At 38.0% G+C, this 18,977-nt stretch overlaps 1 protein-coding gene across 18 annotated transcripts in view; it reads left to right on the plus strand.

Moving 5' to 3' along the window:
- Positions 1-18,977, plus strand: part of LGSN (lengsin, lens protein with glutamine synthetase domain) — a 115,277-nt gene that overhangs the window by 89,972 nt on the left and 6,328 nt on the right. For 14 of the 18 annotated variants that reach the window (XM_074581510.1, XM_074581509.1, XM_074581519.1 and 11 more), the window contains 2 exons: positions 5,733-6,720; positions 18,278-18,456. In XM_074581510.1, coding sequence (XP_074437611.1) covers positions 5,733-6,720; positions 18,278-18,456 — 1,167 coding nt within the window. Of the gene's footprint in view, positions 1-5,648; positions 6,721-18,277; positions 18,457-18,977 lie in introns of those variants that run through there. The other 4 variants (XM_074581520.1, XM_074581522.1, XM_074581521.1 and 1 more) reach the window with 3 other exon arrangements.

An 18,977-nucleotide genomic window follows, 5' to 3' on the forward strand; every position in this document is an offset into this window, starting at 1 on the left:
CACTCTGCACAAGAGCCAGAACCCCTCTCTGTGCCTGGAGCTACTCCCTGGAAACCTCTGTGTTGTCCTCCATGTGACTCCATGGCCAGATTCCCTCCTGGTACAAATCTGTGTAGCTTCAGTGACTTCAGTGAAGCTGCATTAATTCCCAGCAGTAGATAATTTGTTCCTGCATCCTCTGCTCCTTCGCTGCCTGGATACTGGGGGAGCAGCTGGGTAATGCTTTCCATCTGTCAGGGAAGGGGTAGGGATAGGACTTGGACATGGTTATAGTTGCTTCACGGGTACTGTTTTGTAAGGTCTAAAGCAGCGTCTCCTGTTGACTTGGCTTCTGCTTTTTGGAATTTGTTACTACACAAAAAGATTAACTAAATTTGACAGTAACAACCTGGGGAGCTATAAAGGGTAACCAGCCCCAGTGGGACAGAAAAAGTTCTCAGCACAGTTTCATAGCAACTGAAATACTTTGAAAATCTGTGTTGCTTTTGAAATAAAACTGGAAAAAAGTTCAAACAATGTGAATAATACCACATGTCAACATCACTTGAATGATATCTTTAGACTTTTTTAGATTGGAAACATTTCATTTCAGTTTTTCAACACTGCTTGATATGATAGGGAAAAAAAAAGTCAAACCTAAGTGAAACAGTTTAACTTTTCATAAATAAAAAATTCAGACAACCAATCCTTACATATTTTTGACTTTTCTGTTTCATTTTCCCATGTTTTTCTAATTCTTAGTTATACCAGATTTTGACATGTTGGTGTTCTTTGCAAAATTTACCTTTTGTCCTTGAAAAATCTTTAGCAATAACTCAGAATGATCATCACAATTTGACCTCTTAACAATCAGTTAAAATAATGGCTAAAATTGGTTAATCATCTGAAATAAAAGAAAAAACGAGAATGTGACTAAGACCCCAGTGTATTTTATTGAGTGTTTGCATCACTTTTTTTGGGTAGCCAGTAGAAGGAACATTGGGTTATTTGGTTAATTAGATAAACAAAAGCTCCTGCTGGAGTAGCACCTTGCCTCTTTCACCTCTTTCTGGGATAGAAATCCTTCTGCAGCTATTCACCTATATTTACTCAGAGTATCTTTGAAACTAACTCCCTTTCTCCCCTTTTCTCCCTTTTTTTCCCTTTCAAATGCTGTAGTGTGAGTTTCTTTTTCCCATTTCCCTGTCTCTTTTTGTCAATACAATTTTGAGGGAGGTTTGTAAACCCAACAGTCTTGCCTGAGGTCATGATGCCAACAAGAAGTAGGAGAAAAATAGAAGGTCCCCTCCGCAGCCTCTGAATTTGCCTCATAGAACATTGCAGATATATTTTCAGTCACCTACAAAATCCCTTTAAGACAAAAGTTCAAGAATTTCCTTGGATTTTCACCTGTGTTTTACACACCAGAAATCTCAGCACTTATTATTCCTCCCAAAGGCAACGCTTTATATTTCCAAATGCTCTCAGCTTGTGGATCTGCAGGTTTACAGATGAACGGCCTTTTGGCATTGCTGTATTTCATGATATAGTTAGTGCTCCACTGCAGAGCTTGTATGAAGCCTAAAAGTGATCACAAACTGATTAAGAAAAATTGCTTTAGATGTATGTTTTCTGTGTTACCGCAAGATATAAAATGTCTATCTGCTGTAGAAGCCTGATGGCATGCCAGAAGTGGCATGTAATTGGGTTAAGTAGAGCAAGCAATTTCATCCGCACAGGGCTGAAATATTTGCTTGCTGATACTGTCCTCTCTTCTCTCCTCTTCCTACCTGCACAGTGCCCTAATATGCTGCCGTAATGCACGAGCGTAGCTCTTAAGCTCTGTTGATAGTTACAGACATCCAGACACTTGTGTACCTGAAGGGACACAGTAGGCATCTAGTGAAGACAAGCAGAGCCGTTATTTGAGCTGAGATTATCCATAATGGGAAATGAAGTCTGATCCACCCCAACTCTTCCTGCCTATTGTAGGACTTGTGCTCGTCCACCTCTGCTGAGACCTTACCAGGCACAAACCCCCAATGCAGAGGGGATGGGTGTATCAGTACCAGCTGTAGCACTGGGGCAAGAAGTCCTGATGGAAATCAGAACTTGAGGGAGTACCAATACCTATCAATGACAATTAACATCAGATGTATCTTCAGAAAGAAAAATCTAAATTTGTTGCATAACGTGGCCCATGCTGTCTATTTTTTGGACCTAATCCTTCTGGCATGAATGTTTGAATCACCACCCAAGTGTTCATTTGCAAAGAAAGCGAAGCAAATTTCAAAGCTTTCAAGACTCTGACTTAGGGTGCCAGTACATATTTGAAAACAAGCAAACAAAAATTGAATTATGCTGAAACAAATGTTGGCTAAAATAGCTTTCAAGTAGCTTTAGTATCTCCTGTTACTGCTGCCACAGAGCAACAAAAATGCAGAAACATTCAGCAATGAAATAAAAAATAATTGGAAATTTTGCCATATTAATTCCACGACTGTTTTGCTTTCCTTTCAGCACGGCAGGACACATGGTTCTATGAAATTAAGTCACAATCTGTATCCAACTCGCTTGCACTGTAACTCTTTCAAGCTGCTATTTTACTTAATCATCCCTGTCTTCTGCAGAAAAAAACTTGCTAGTAATAAAAAGTTAAAGATATAATTCATAAGTCCTATTTCCTGGGTGTTCTCCACTCTGTGCCCAGGTATGAGGCCTTTTCTGATGGTAGACACCACATAAACTACGAGGCCAGTAAGGCTCTGTCATAACTCATGCGTATGAGGGAGGGATGCTGTATTTGTACCTTGCAACAAATCTAGCATTCTTTAGTTCACTGCAGAAAACACTGCAAATGATTTCTAAATGAAAGTTGATGAATTTATTTAGAAATGAAGAGCCATTCTTCTGCACAAAGTCACAGTGTGCCTTGTGCTGAGGATCTTAAGTAATACATAGGCTGTTCCCTGTATAAATGTAAGAGTTTTGTTTATTTGAAGGTAAAAATGATCACTGTTTTTGTTTAAAAACAATAGGCACAGTATCTCTTTCAGGTCTATGATCAAAATGCAGTACCATAGTCTCAATTTCTTTATGGAAAATAAGCCCTTTGCAGACTCCTTTAGACACACTAGTTATTAGAGTTCTATTGGAAATGAATGTTTCCATTAACAAATTTGCAAGTGGTTGGTCCTTATCCTGCTCATCTCTATTGAGAAGGAATTTTTTTTTAGTTAAGGATTATAACGTGGGCACGGTACCTTGTGTTCATTAAACCATTTAGAATGGCTAATTATGTGAACAGGCAGCATTCTGACAATTTTGCTTTTGATACATGAACTACTCTTCGTCTGACTTATACAGGTGTTATAAAAAAGGATGTGCTCAGATTTCCTTCAGTCATCTTACTGAACATTTTCAGAGATCTGCAATAGGAATGGCAGGCAAAACCTTAGCCTAATATTAAAATTTTCAATGGTTATCTTTGAGCGCAGTGGCAATATAGTATACATCAGAAATGCAGATGGTGTTATGTTACCGGTTTCAAGTTATTCAAAGGAAGCAAAAGAACTCTGAAAACTTCATAAAGTTGAAACCAGGATATTTTAATGATGGCAGCCTCTGCAACAAAAGATATTTAATAAATATTTTTCATAAATTCATTAAAAAATGCAATCCTTTTATGACTGTAGCATTCATAGCTGGAACTTTTCTCTCCTTTCTCTCAAAAAACGGTTTTATACTTCTAGGAATTTAATTTGATGCCCCCTTTATTTCAAAATTATTTGGGTTTTCCCATTTGACAGGCACTGGTTCCTCCACCCCTACTATTTCTCCCCCAGCTTCCTTCACTTTCTTGAGTTACTAATGGAGGTGTTAAAATTCTTCATTATAATCCTCCATTATAAACAGGTTTTGTCTGTGTCATCATTCAGGAAAGTTCCTTCATTCCATTTCTATTCCATAATGATGTGGAGCTGTAGGAATTAGGCCTATTCTGTATAGGTGAATGTGTAGAGGTATCAGCAATACACCCAGAATTATTTAATGGGGTATTAGAGGGTGTATTATGGGAGTAAACCAAAGCTTTTTGATGAAGAAACAGATTCATTAAAAACTGAGTGCTAAAACTGGGTAAGCAAGGATTTCTGTTGTGAATGAGCCAGTAGCTATGTTTGATTGCAAGTGGGGATCAGAAGCATGTCACTGTTGAGATACATGGATGGGAGTTACAGGCACAGAGTGGCTTGTCCTGCCTATAGAGCTGGATGCCAGCTCCCGTCCACGCCAACAGTAGTGCCCCGGTGAGCTCACAAAGTAGCTGTAAGTACAGCGTGTCGCAGAAATTCAGAGCAAGGAAGGAAATATTTCTGTGAGTTCTGTGTTAGGAGAGAAGTTATAAGCCTTTTTTGACTAGATAATGATGGAAAATAGCGTAATGAGAAGATAGGGAAAATAAGGAAGAATAATATTGAAAAAGGGAGGCGTTAATGACCTTAATGGAGGCCATATAACTGTTTCCTGCCATATGCACGTCAGACGCTGCTGCCTTTTCTTCTACGTGCTTTCGTCTGCCAACAGGAATCTCTTTTACATTATCCAGACTGGCATTCACTTTGCTTTTGTGCAGATCCCTACTCCTTCTGGAAATTCAATAATTGGGGAGTGCAGATTACTCCTTTAGTGAAAAGGCAAAGAATGGTCTCCTTCAGAGGATGTCTCTTGATTTCACAATGTTTTTACAGGTGCTAATTCCAGCCCAACTCAAGCAAATCAAGGACTGTTGGTTGAGACACTGAGTCTTAAATACATGCTTGAGTAGGTATTCATAAGCAATGTAGCATTTTGTGATTAGCTACAGATTGATTTATATTTTGGTTAAACCATATTACGGAGTCTTTTTTAAGACATTGTGAGATGGAGAATTCAATCCCTACCTTGATATTTTGTGAAATAATCAGTCACCCCCAGTATTAAAATCTCTGTGATTTTTTAATTTGAATGTATCTAGTTTTGATTTCCTGTCCTTTTCCCTGCCACCATCAGATTAATCACACTTGTGGTAGGATCAGGATACTTAGGAGGGCTGATGATCCAGATACTTCTTGATATTCTTTGGGATAATGCAAGCAGATTAATTTTTGTAGCTCCTTTTTGCACCATCTCCACATTAATTTTAAAATCTGCTCCCAGCACTACAATATAAATCATATGAATGCCATATATAAAGGTAAACATAATTTTCTGTTTCTTTCCTGTTTACGCATACAAATATGGGTTTGTCCTTTTGATCACTGCCCTGAAAGGTCAGTTATTTGGCCAAGTTAGATCCTGAAATTAATTTAAAAGCTGTTTATTTTCAGGTTTCACTTCCCACACTTATAAGAATTGCCAATGTTCTATGTTTCAGGGTGATACATTCCCTTTATAAATACAAATGCTTTTAAAGGGCATGTGTTTGACAAATGATGTCACACGGTGTACAATGTCCTATATTTTAATCTACTAAATCTGTCTAAAAACTATATTATGAAAGCATTTTCACCAATTTTGTTCTAAAACATGAGAAAAAGAATTCTGTGAGAATTTTTAAAATCAAAGTAGCAGAACTTGAGTGTCCGCAGAGACCTCCATGAGCAAGATGTAATGGAAGTGCTACAAGGTAAATGCAGCTGGTGGTAGTACTCCATTACCATGTTCTGTTTCATTCATGCATGTTATTTGGTTGTATATTTTATTGCTGGTTACAGAACACATCTGAAAATGACAATGATGAAGTTGATGGCAACAATATATGTGGTTTCAGAAAGAAAAAGGGAGTCAAAGGTCCTACAAAGTATGTTCCTCCTTTAGAAAATGAGAAGATGGAGCTGTTCCGCACCTCAAAAATCCCAGATCCTTGTCCCCTTCAAGGAACCACCAGTTGCTCAGAACCACCACCAGACCAGTCGCTTCAAAACCTGACTAGCTTTCCTCCAGTACAAAGGGACGGAGTGGGTCATGACAGTTCCGATACCAGCAGTGACATGAAAGAAGACATGTCTGGACAAACAGGAGAAAACCAGGAAAATGCTGACACTGGGACAAAAACAATAGGAAAAATGCACGAGGAAATAGATCTACCAGCTAAAACGGAGCAGCCCACGGGCGTGCAGGCTGCGAGGAGCTCAGGGAAAGCTGGGTGTCCTGGGGCAGCACGCAGGGGAGAGGGCAGCGAGAAGGCAGAGCAGCAATGGGGTGGGATGGAAGACAAAGCTGTCAAGTTTCATGTGGCAAAGACGGGCTCCCTGGGCAGTGCTGTAACCACGCAAGGGAGCGGTACTGCAGAGGCCTTCACAGGGGCACCTGACATTTCTAAACGAAGTTTGCAGGAGTTGAAAAACCTGCTGAGTGAAGGTCCTTTGCCTGATTATGGGCCCAATTACAGAGGCAAGGCGGGTGGCACTTATTCTCAGAAAAATTCGAAGCCCTGGGAGAAAGCAGCGGACAAGCAGGGCCGACCCTTTGAGACTTTTAGTCCCCACTTTGGAGAGGAGAATCAAAAGTACCGCAGCTTCCACAAGGAGGGAGTGGGGCAGTGGAGCAAACCCCTCCTGGTCCTCAGCTCTGCCGGGTCTGATCAGCAGCAACCATCGGGAAGCGACATGGATCAACTTATTCTGAGACTACCAGCAGCTGCTACGCATGTGGAAGGCACGGCTCCCGAGATTCAGTTTGACTCCTCCACAGACCATGCCGGTAAGGATATTTAAACAGCACCTGCTGTCCTGTTAAAGAAAATGCTACTGTTGTTTTGTGGGGTTTTGTTAAGCTGCAAACTTTGTCAGAGCTAGTGCACAAGAGAATGGACACCTGTGGTTTCTGTGTGATTGGGATGGATCAGAAGTTGTATTCTACACCTATGCTGCCTTTTTTTTTTTTTTTAAGGCATTTATGAAGCCCGGCTACCTGCTAAAAGCTGCCATGCACCAATAGTCATGTCTTTTTCACTAAAACTTAAATATTTCCTCATTTAAATTGAGCTCAGGAAACATTTCCCAAAGATCTGCTAGGCACTGCAAAGCTCTGATGGCATCTGGGCTTCTTAAAATTTCCTTTTTGTTAACATTTCCAGCAGTGGAAATTGCTCCCATGTAGGGATGATGTTTTCAATTATCCGTCCTGTGAGAGGACTGGAATGCAAAAACATCTAATATAAACTATAGGGGAAGAAAAGCAAATGAGGCAGAGAACTTCCACTTATCTTCATGCTGTTCAATAAGTCCATTTTGGAAGTGTTTATAGGGCCAATTAATTGCTACTAACAGGCTGTGGTTTCTTTGAAACTGTAAAGGCTATACTTCTGGGCTAGCTGGATCACCAAACTGAAAGCTACTGTTCGCTGTGATAATGTAATGGGCTTGAGAAGTTAATTGTTTTGTGTCTATTCCAGGAAACACACAAATAACAATTTGCCAGTTGAATAGATATCAGATTAATAAATTTCCAGGAGCATGAGGCTCAGATCATATTATCAGCTTTTCAGGATAGATATCTTGCCCTCTGACTGATTTATCTCACCGATACAAAAAATAAGAATCTTATCTCTTCATTGATAAAATACCTTGTCCATCATTAACTCCATAATAAAATATAATGATAGCAATTAAATTTGTACAACAACATTAGGGTATCCAGCTTTTTAAAAGTCTTTCATATGGGTAGAAATATTGCTATACATACTCTGAAAACAGACAATTTGAATCTATCAAATGTTGTTAGCTGCAGCAGGGTTTCTCAGTAGATTTACTGTGTTACCCAGTTTGAACAAGCCTGAACAAGACATCCATGAACATTATCAGTGCTGACTCAGGAACCTGCATGAGAAATATAGAGCTTTGTAAAGATATTTCATGCTCAAACCGCTCTCTATTCCTGTCTATTAGAATAAAGAGGATAGAGGATTATTTCTCAGCCTACACTTGATGCTGTCCCCTTTCCAGATTACATTGGTTTTCGCATTGCTGAAAGGCTAGCTAAATGCATTGTCAAATTTAAATTACTACTGTTTTCTCATTGCCTGCAAAACCAGCACATACATTTTAAAATATAAGAATAACTATTCTTTATCATAAGACCATTTACAAGGCACAAGGAATTGATGAGATTAATTGTAGATTCCACAGGGAGATTTCAACCCAATTTTAGCCACTTAAAGTGAAGTGGTTAATCCAACCTTATTACCTAGTCAGTGGAGAAAGACAGGCATTTTGTCTTCAAAGAGGTGTTAGGGGTTGATGAGAAATTGACTTCCGGACATGGGCATCTCTTTCCACTCAATGGGGAAGAAGTCCCATGATGATTAGTTTAGATTATTTGCCTAACTCTAAAATACCTAAAGCTACCTGGGCTTATCCTACTCTGTATCACTGGCAATAACAATGGCTGTAAGAGAATTATAGATGAGAACTAACGATGAAGGGAGGCGGGGGAAAGCAGTTTTGTCTCATCAGAAACAAATCTGAAACCAAAAGTCTTGTAATCCCATGAGGTTTGAATTCCATTTGGCTTTGACCAAAGAAACTGTAGGATTCAATGTGTGTTTCCACACACTGTAAATGGAACACACAGAAGGAGTTTCTACTTAATCAGAAATGTATGTGTTTGAAATTTAATTTTCATCGAATACATTCAGTAACCTAACTGAAGAGAAAGTTTTAGATAACATTCTGCAGTCCTTAATGAGCCTTTGCATAAACAGTATTTCATTGCTGTCAGTAATAATTTATTACGTTTGATAAGATAAAATCCTAAATATTTTATTTTTATGATTAAAATATTATCTTAAATATTTTAGTTACCAAAGTGTCTGAACAGAAGTCTTGGATCTAAGCATATCTTGACGATGAGCAGATCTGAAATACAACCTCTTGTATTTTGCAAGTTTTCAAATATTTGAACTTGCTCAAATCAAAAATCTTGATCCAAAATTTTTCCAAACATTTGATTTAAAAAATACAATTAAAGACGTAAATTGTTCTCTTCCTCTTTTTGTTTCCTTAATACGGAATACAAAGTAGGAGAGCACTGAAATTGTATGACTATACCTACATACGTAATTGTTACATAAACAGTGCCCAGTATATGTACTTAGTTGCTATGTTGAGCACTATTCACGTTTGGAAGCCATGGCCAAAGCAGGAATAAACCTTATTGTTCTAAAAGTACACAGTTAAGGGACAATCTCTAGAGGTCAGCAGTAGAAAGGCTAAGACTTGTAGCTGAGCTTTAGTGATTCAGTAACGCAGAGGATGGAAATACAGTCATGTTAGTTACATGGTTAACATCTCTCTAAAATAACAAATCCATTCTTTTTTCCAAAATTCTGATTGGAAATTGTGGAAATATTACTGCATGTGCGTTTTGTCCATTGCTTGCCAGGTCTCTTGTAAAAGAAATGCTTGGACATGAGAAAAAAGATAATAGAAAAGAGACAAACATGTAAGATATTTTAGTCAATATGAAAAATAGTACTCGAACAGCCAGTGAAACTGGAGCTGGAGCTGAAGCTAAAGCTAAAGCTCTTTTAATCTAATTTGTTACCATGGAAAGATAGAAACTAACACATGTAACTAATTAGGCAAATATACTGACTACACTAACATGAATTTATCAATTCTATGTGCATAAGTATCTATATATGATAATGACGTGCACTTCTGCAAACTGCTATGTAATCATTAACAATCCAGTGTTTCTTAAGCTGTTCAGTGCCTGCATTCTTGGGACACCAAGAGAGAGGCTTCCAAACAGAAAAAAATCAGATGAAATTTTGTGTATATAGCATTATAAAACACTTCAGAATATGTACATACACGCATATTAATGCATGTATATACTGTATGTATAGTATATATAGCATATAACGTAAGTGTAAATTGACCTCTCTGAATTCAGGTCTTATCATAGAATGATCGTGATACACCACACTGTTGGGGTTCTCTTTGTCACAGGGGGCTGCCAGAGTCAGGGACTACAGGTGGCTTCAGCAGCCACCCACACTGCATATGGTCAGAGGGACCTGAAGAGCCTGGTGCCACCACGCAGGCTCAGGAGAAATCTCTCTTCTGGACCTTATGAGACAACAGCACCTCCAGGTAGCTGTAGGTGGGCAACACACTGGCTGTCACCTGAGGCTTCAAATTCCCTTTGCACATCTTGGTCTGTAGCTGGGGACAAACAAGTTTGTTAAAATCTTTTTGCATGTAGACTGCAGAGCTGGCCCCCCAGAAACCTGAGCAGCTCAGGAGCAGGTCCTCTCAAGAGGGCTCATCTTCTTGAGTACACATCAAGTGAGGCAATGTAAGTATGACCAGCACGGGATCAGGAACGGTAGGAGGGAGAAAGAAATTTCTGAAGAAAGAAAATGTGTCTTAACTATAGCTGCAGGCATCAGTAGTTACCTAGTGACTGTTGAAATTTCAAGTGCACAGAAAAAGAAAGTTTGAATGCTCCAAGAATCACATGAATTGTTATGTGGGTGCTGACTCCAAACACTAAGTTCCTTTGTCAAGTTGTTGTTTTAAAGAAAAGTATATCAAGTAGCTGCTAACAGACTATATTTCATACTTAAGAATGGAGTTCACCAGTCCTACAAGCAATTCTCTTTTCTATTACAATTAATAACCTCATTGTCATTCATAAGTTGTTTAAAGCTCTTACTTTTGCTGATAAGGCAAAGGATGATACCTAGTATTTAGGGGCAGAAGTATGAAAAGAAGACTTTAACAAAACAAATAGCCTAAGCTTTTTGCTCCATTGAAATTAAAATGTCGCCCACACACTTTTAACAAAATTTGAACTCCCCTTCTGCTTTTGCTGTCTTCCGTGCTCACCTGTCTCCACTGATTCTGCTCGGTAAATCTAGTCAGTGGTGAGGAAATAGAAATGGAGAGCCTTCAGGAGCTGTAAGTGAACAATCAGGACATAAGTGGACACAGGAGAGGCACAGAAGTTCCTACTCCAGGCACTTCCTATTTGCTGCCTCCTGCAGAATAACGATGTCTTACTTTGGGGATTTCTTAGGACAGTGTTTTTTACTTGCTACTCTTCTCTGTTTTGTATTTTACATAATCTGTGCTGTTCTTGCATCTCTCCTAAAGTGAAAAACTAGAGCCATACTGTTCCTTCATGTTCCTTCCTTGTGCCCTATCTGCAGTTCAATAATTTTTTTCTAACGTTTCTTTTTCTACATTTTGAACACAACTTGAACGTAGCAAGGGTGAAGCTCAGCTCCTTTCTAAACCTTCTCGATTGCCCTTACTTTCTGTTGAACAAACCATCATATTTTCTACCTATTTCTTTTCTTTTCCCTCTGAACTGAGCTATATATAACTTGCTATTTTTTTTTTACCTCACAAGCTCTAAGAGCAGCTATTTCTCTTTAAAGCAAACCAAAACTGCTAAGTCCTTTATCTTCCATACCAATAGCTGAAATCTCTTCCTGCTCTGTGACTCTATGGTTTTCTGTTTTCTCCCTCATTCTATACAAAATAAAAATGCTCAGACGGCACTTCCATACTATCTTTCTGGTCTATTGTGTCCCCTTTCAGGAGAGATCCAACTCATCTGACCCTGCCTGTAGTAAGCTAGCCCTCCTGTGACCGTGAGAGGAGATGTATTCAAATAGTAATCCTTCCCACCCACTGGAAGTGCCTACTTTCTTTCTAGTAATAGTGAAATGTTGCCAAAACTATTAGTTTACACCTAATGTAAATAGAATGCATTCTCTGCTTGATCTCTCTGCCAGACTTCTCCTTCTACAACACATCCAAGAAGAGTTTAGTCCTTACTTTCAGCATTGTGCAAAATCTTTTCTTCCCTAAATAACCTTGCTTCCCTTTTAATGTGGTGCTTTCACTCATTCTCACTTGATTTTCTTTTAATTAAGTCAAACGTTTTTAGGGCTATCTAGTTTGCAGTAGTGCATCCCTCAGTTCATGCAACTTTGCTCAGTGATTCCTTCCTTAAATCCAAATCTGTTTGAATTTGAAGACAGACATGCTACTCTAGATAGGTCATATTTAGGATTATTATATAGGTAGTTCCAGTGGGTATTGCTCACCTTAATTTTTTTTCAGACACCTGCATATTTTGTATTCAAATCCTCTTGCCTAGGTGAAATCTTTTCTAACATTTCTATAAAATTATGATAATTTTCTCATTCAATAGAAAAGAGCCATTTTTATAAAACATGCTGGAAGGTAGGAAAAAAGAGAGAGTAATTTATTTTATCTTTCATCTATTGAGAAATAAAATCTTATTTTGTATTCAGTTCTTGATGATGTAGCTCCTCTGAGAAGCTGTGTCATGTTGTTGTCATGCAGTTTGGAAAGAATAATTCATGGATGATTGAAACTGTTCATTGGTCTCTAAATTAGCTATAAAACTCATGAAAAAGAGCTGAGCTTCTTCACGGACATATCAGTAGAAAAGCCTGCTTCACAGTAAAGATTATATAAGAAAGCAGAATATAATGAGATAAAGAAATGGATGGAAAAAACATTGACGGTATCAATATCAAACAGATCAGGGAAATATTTTTACTGTCTCCCATGCTTTCATAATTTTCTGTTATGCTTACATATTTGTTCCCCTGTCAGAGGTCTTGTAGGGCAGCAAAAATAAGAGGTAATAAACACCTTTTTATGTACTTGACCGCAGAAATCAAATACTTTACTGACCTATCAGTAACCATTTTTGGCAAAACTTTTTTTGCATGAAAAAGAAATGTAAACTATATAATGTTTTCAACTAAAAATGCTTCTGATCACTATTCACATCAATAGCACAATTCAAATGTAACCTAGTACTGATTTCTATTTGCCATGTTAAAAGCCAGATGGGAATAGAAAAGAGAGGCTTTAAATACTAGCAATGACAATGATGGCTAGCGTAGGAAAAGCTATCATATGAGATCTGAGAAACAGAGGTTGTTAATGTTTGAAGACAACCATGAGAACAGTAACATGCTGTACAAACCAAGTAGACTGGCTGTTCTTAGATACAGAATCTGGAGTCCTGTGAGGAAGAGCAGACGTATTTAAATTAGTACCGACAGGAATCTCCATAGGATTTAGAAGAGCCTAGATGTGTGATTACCCTGTGGGAGTCATTGCCAGTGGATATCATCAGCACAAGATATATGTTTCTTTAAAGGGGATGAATATTCACACAGATGTTCAAAGCACCCAGTGTTAGATTTCTAAGGATGAAGAAGGAATTAAGACAAACTGGAATATTAACCCTTCGGTTCCTTACCACAAGACCACCTTTTTTAGTGAGAAACTGCAAAATCCATTCTCTTTAGGCAGATTACTTTGCAAAGAGCACCTTGCCTTTCCCGTTAATAGCCAGTGCCAAAGACAGCTGTAATGTGATGAAACGCTGCCTTGGCTGGTGCAGCAATTCCGATGCCTGCAAAGGCTTCTATTACCCTGCTGCTCTGAGACAGTACCAGGTGCCACAACGTGCCACAGAGCACAGGGACGTGCACTCCGATGCTGTCTGGGATGCTGGCGTGACCGACCCCATCTCATGGGGCAGGAGGAGGGTGTGCAGCAGTGGTGTGGCTGCCGCAGTGTCGTTTTGGGAGAGCGCACATCTGGGACAGCTGGAGACAGAGTGGGAGGAAGAAACCAGACGAGGGCTGATGGAAACATGTCTCCTTCTCCAGTGCAAGATTTGTATCTGGAGTCTACCTGCTGCTGTCTGTTGTTATTGCCTTACATTACATTGGTGGTCGTGTTTCCCCGTGAAGAGTTTCCAATATTACCACATTTGTTAGGTCAGACTGTTCCTGTCATTGTCAAGTCCCCTGGCAACATGTAACATGTTCTTTTCATTTCATCAGTTTGACACAGTCACCTCTTATAGAGCTGAGAAATTGTTTGCTTTAGATGCGGTGTGATTTAATAAGGGACCATGGGAAAGGATTTCTCTGAACAAGCAGATAATGACAGATTGATCTGGGACGTGTGCAATTTCTTCTGTCATGGCACGTTTCCATTGCTGAGCAGATAAAGCTGATGTTAACCACTTGCCCTAGCCTGATGTCGGCTGCCCTCAGCAGTCCGAATAATTTCAATATTAATAATCTAAGAATTTCCGCTAGAAAGAATAATAATGTAATTTGTATAATTTTTAGATTTTTTTGGTTAATATTTTTAGTTTTGTTATTAATCTTTTTTAAATATATGAAGATCATTTTTTTAAATTTGTAGAAATTTTGTACCAGTTACAAAAGAAACATGAGTAATGCTAATTGTTTCTCAGTGACAACTGATAGAGCCATAGAAAAACAAGTATTAAGTGCTCTTCTGTGTACTACTGATTTGATACAGATATGCAAGGACCTGTACGTACCATTCTGATTTAAGAAAGATGGCCAGTCTGGATTTATATTTGATTTTTGAAGTGAAAATCTAAACCAAAATCTGCCCAACTTTTGAAATTTACATGCATATTTCCATTAGCAGATTTTCTGAAAAGAATATAAAGGTGTCATTATTTCTAGAGGCCCAGAGAGTGAGGGAAACAGTTATACTCGTGAACACAATCCCCCCTCATAAGAATGTAAGACTTTTAGACTGTGCATCTAAATCAGGCTAGACCTGTCTAATACTTTTTTATTAGCTACCTTATCTCCAATAACTACTAATGAATAACTATAACTTTCCAAACTTTAGTCATCATTGGCTTCATGGACCTAGTGTGCCAGTGATTTATTTAGTGGCTACCAAGAAAATATATTTTGGAACCTGTCCTGGAGGCCAGTAGTTATTCACTAAATATTATTTAAGAAACAAATCCCCTTTCGTATCTCCAAAATCATTCAGAGATATTAAGTAATGATGATATTTTTTATCTATCATACAGTTTACAGAAACTTATTATTTCAATGTGAGCGATAATCTGCAAATGATATAAAAGATGAACTGCCTCTAGTAAGTATGTGAAAGCTGTGGGACTGTTTCTATTGTTTATAACAGATTTTGGATAAAGGTTATTGTCAATGAATAAGTATCTGTCTTTTGACTAGCAGGCTGTCTAGACTGGTATATAGACTAATTTTAGACTACTAGTAGACCAATATATAAATTTTAGTCTCATCATTTAAAAAGATCTATCATTAATCATAACAAGTCCAACTGGAAAAGACAAATTCTTGCTTCATTTTTCCTTGCTTAATGTTCTTTAAAAACATTACTTTATAGGATCTTTCTGTTAATTTATGTTATTTCGTATGATCTAAATATGTATTTATGCATTTATTCAAATAACTTTAGCTTGAAGACAACAGATAAATATAAAATTTGGAAAATTACGTACCATTGTTAGATATTTAAATTAAGTATATTCATAGCTCTACTTTTAAATAAATTCATACATCACTGATATGAATGCATATCACATTTTTATTTTTCTTAGTTATTGATTTCATACCATTTATATCTCTTAGGAACACCGATTTAAAGAATTACTTGGATCAGAGTTAAAGTTGTTTTTTTTTTTCATGAATTATATGTTTTTACCTGAAAAATGTTTGTTCAGTAGATACAAATTACCAGGCAACATTTCAGGACATTATAAGGAATACTTGCAAAATTTATGCCGGAAGTTGACAATATTCATATGCCAAGGGTTGCCAGTCAAACTTTGCTTTGAATAATATGAAGACATAAAAATTTCTGCGTGACAGGTGGTAGACTGGAAATGTCTACCATCTTTACACAGGAAATTAAACATGTAGAATAACGAGCTGAGCACTGCTTTTACAAAGGGCAAAAGCCTCAGGCTTCTGTCCCTGAAGCTGAAGAAAACACTGCTCACTGTAATCTGTAGGAAGATTTTTCAGAATGTTTTTTAGTTCTATTAATCTAATAAACAGCCACAGTTTTTTAGCTGTTAAGCTTTTTGTTGATGGTCAGGTTCATAATCTGCTAAATGTCAGTAAACTTTTATGTTGTAAAACAACGTTACAGGATGACTGAAGTGGTATTCAAATAACTATTACTTGGGCGACACATGCAAGATGAGGCCAGTTTACATATCCTCCCTGCTCACTATTGTGATTTAGCAGCATCAATAACAGAGTGAGTGTTACACAAAATATTTAAACAGGACTTCCTTATCTAATGTACGTTTTTTAAAGTACATAATGTCCTAATGTTTGTACAAGACAGAGGAAAAAAGCTATTTTCATAAGCAGCTTACAGCTGAAGCAGACCAAAGGGAAAGATGTCACGAGGAGAAGTGGATTTGACATTTCTTTTTTTTTTTTGCTGCTACCTTTTTGATTTTTACTCTATTTTCATATAGGCTCTTATATTTACCTAAGATTCTTCCTGTGATTTCATCTGTCATTCCTCATGGGGCACTGTTATTACTTAATAACTTCTTACTTTACTGACCTAAAGTATCCTTGTCACCTCCTTGTCATCTGAAGCTGAAAGATGCTCTGGTGATATTCAAAAGCTCCAAGCAGTCTATGACTGTGGGTTAGGATTGCTGCCTTCTCAGGGAATAATCAGACAGCCTTGTGCTGGGCTAGCTGGAAAGCCTCCTTACAGGTTTGCAGTGGCAGTCCTACTTGCCCCAAAGGAGAAGTCAAAAAGATGTGTTTGTGTCTGCTGGATACTGCTAATGGAGAACTTCTCTAGTTTGGGCAGTTTGGTACTGGAGAGTTTGGGAGTGCTCCCACCAACCTCCGAAGTGCCTCAGCATGAAGCTTTTAACTTCCACTTGAAGGGTGGTGGTGAACGGTTGCTGATCTTGCTGGTGGTTGGTGATCTTCCACTGTGGATCTGAAAGACCTGCAAAAGTTCATCTGCTCATATCATCAGGAAGAATGGAGGGCTTTCCTCACAGAAATGTAGAAAGAAATATTTTTTCACATTTTTTCATATCTTAACATAAAATTTTACTCTTGGTCCAGTTAGTTTATTGTGCCAAATAGAAAATTAATACCATATGTAGTTTAACTTGAATAATAACAATACAGAGGTATTTGTTGTTGTTTAACCCCAGCTGGTAACTAGGACCTCACGGCCATTCAGTCACTTCCCGCTGCCTCTGTAGGGTAGGGAGAAGAGGGAGAAAAAACCAAAAAAATCCTCCCCCCTGGGCTGAGATAAAGACAGCTTAATAGCACAGTAACAGAAGAGAGAAAAAAATATTATTATTATTACTACTACTAATTATTCTTATTAATGGTAAAAGAATACACAAAATAAGTGATGCAATACAATTGCCCTCACCACCCAGTGATCAATTGCCCAGCCCATCCTGAGCAGCAATTGCGGATTCCTGTCCCCCCTGGCCAATCCCATTTATATACTGAGCATGATGTCTGTGGTATGGAATACCCCTTTGGCCAGCTTGTCCTGTCTATGCTCCCTCTCAGCTTCTATGGGAAGCTGAAAAAGTCCTTGACTTAATATAAACATTACATAGCAACAAGTAAAACAATATGTGTTATCAACATTATTCTCATACTAAATGCAAAACGCAGCAGCTACTGGGTAGAAAATTAACTTTATCCCAGCTGAAACAAGGACAATACTGAAAAGAGCAACAGGCTGAGAGGTCGAGAGGTTTGTGAAAGGAAGTTACTGTGCCCGGCTCTCTGCTCCATTGCAGAGGTTATACTCAGATGTTACTGCTTTCATGTCAAGAAGTTTATACAGTCCTACAGCTGCTGTAATACAGTTAAGAAAACAACTCCATAACAGCAAATGCATAAACTTCTCTTAAAAGTCTGCTGCCTGAGGGTAAGACTCCAGTTCTCCTCAGGAGGTCTTGAGAAAGGTTTAATGGAAGACAAGTGCCCTTTTTATCATGTTTCTCTATCCATGCACTTTTCAAAGGCATTGAAGAAACATAGCAACTGAATTCTATTAGCTTTCAGTGGGAAATAGGTATCCAGCTGCTATTTGTGCTCCTAAAAACACCTGACAAACCATCTGAGGTATTCCTCGGAAATTCCTGGCTTTACCATGAATTCCCTGTGTTATCTTATCAACATGAAAAAACATTTAAGTTATAGACCATTCCAAAAAAATAAGGGATTTTATACAGGTCCTCAGGGGAAAAAAGGTGTGTTTATTTACAAAAATGTTTTCTGATCCGTATCTTTTTCTTATTTTCGTTTTTACACTCCATGTCGCTGTTTCCCACTATTGCACTTTTTAGAAGAACAGCCTGTATTCCACGATTCATTATTTTGTTTGACGTGATCATTCCTCTTCACTTATAGCGTCCAGCAGAGAACCTGATGTAAACGGCCTTGAAAGTCCAACTCTCCTTCACCTGTTCTCTCATATTGAATTTATTAAGCAGCAGATGGCCAGGGACAACATACAGTTTGTCAGATTTGAATCAATAGATCTCCATGGTGTGTCAAGATCAAAGAATGTTCCTTCTCGATTTTTTCACGTAAGTTTTTTGGTTTCTAGCTGTACCTTTATGTGTTTTCATGGGTCTGCCCTTAATTTCTATTTTTTTAATTTTTTTTCATAGTGTAGGCAGAAACTCAAACTTAGAACAAATTATCTGTTCCCTCCACTTGTTGATGTTCCCAAAGGACCTGGACTTTTTTCATCACTGCAATCATCCATTCCTCTGTTCCCCCCAGTAGTAATCTAATTAAATAAGGCTAGTAATTTCAGTTCTTTGTGCTTCTAATAATCTCCTCAGAATTATCTTTTCAGGTTCAATGCACTATAAAGATTTTGTTTTACTGAACATCAGTAAATTGCAAAAAGAAATGATTAAACACTGAATGAAAGAAAACGACTGAAAGAAAATCATTTTAGCTATGAGAAATTTTGTAGTCATCAATCACATAAGAATGCATCACTGGGTTGTGTGATGATTTAATAGCAATACTAGCCGTATTGATGATTCAGGAACTAAGAACCAAATTAGGACGCAATCCTCACTGTGTCTATTCTTGA

The sequence above is a fragment of the Larus michahellis genome, chromosome 3 (assembly GCF_964199755.1).
Source record: "Larus michahellis chromosome 3, bLarMic1.1, whole genome shotgun sequence".
Lineage (NCBI taxonomy): Eukaryota > Metazoa > Chordata > Aves > Charadriiformes > Laridae > Larus > Larus michahellis.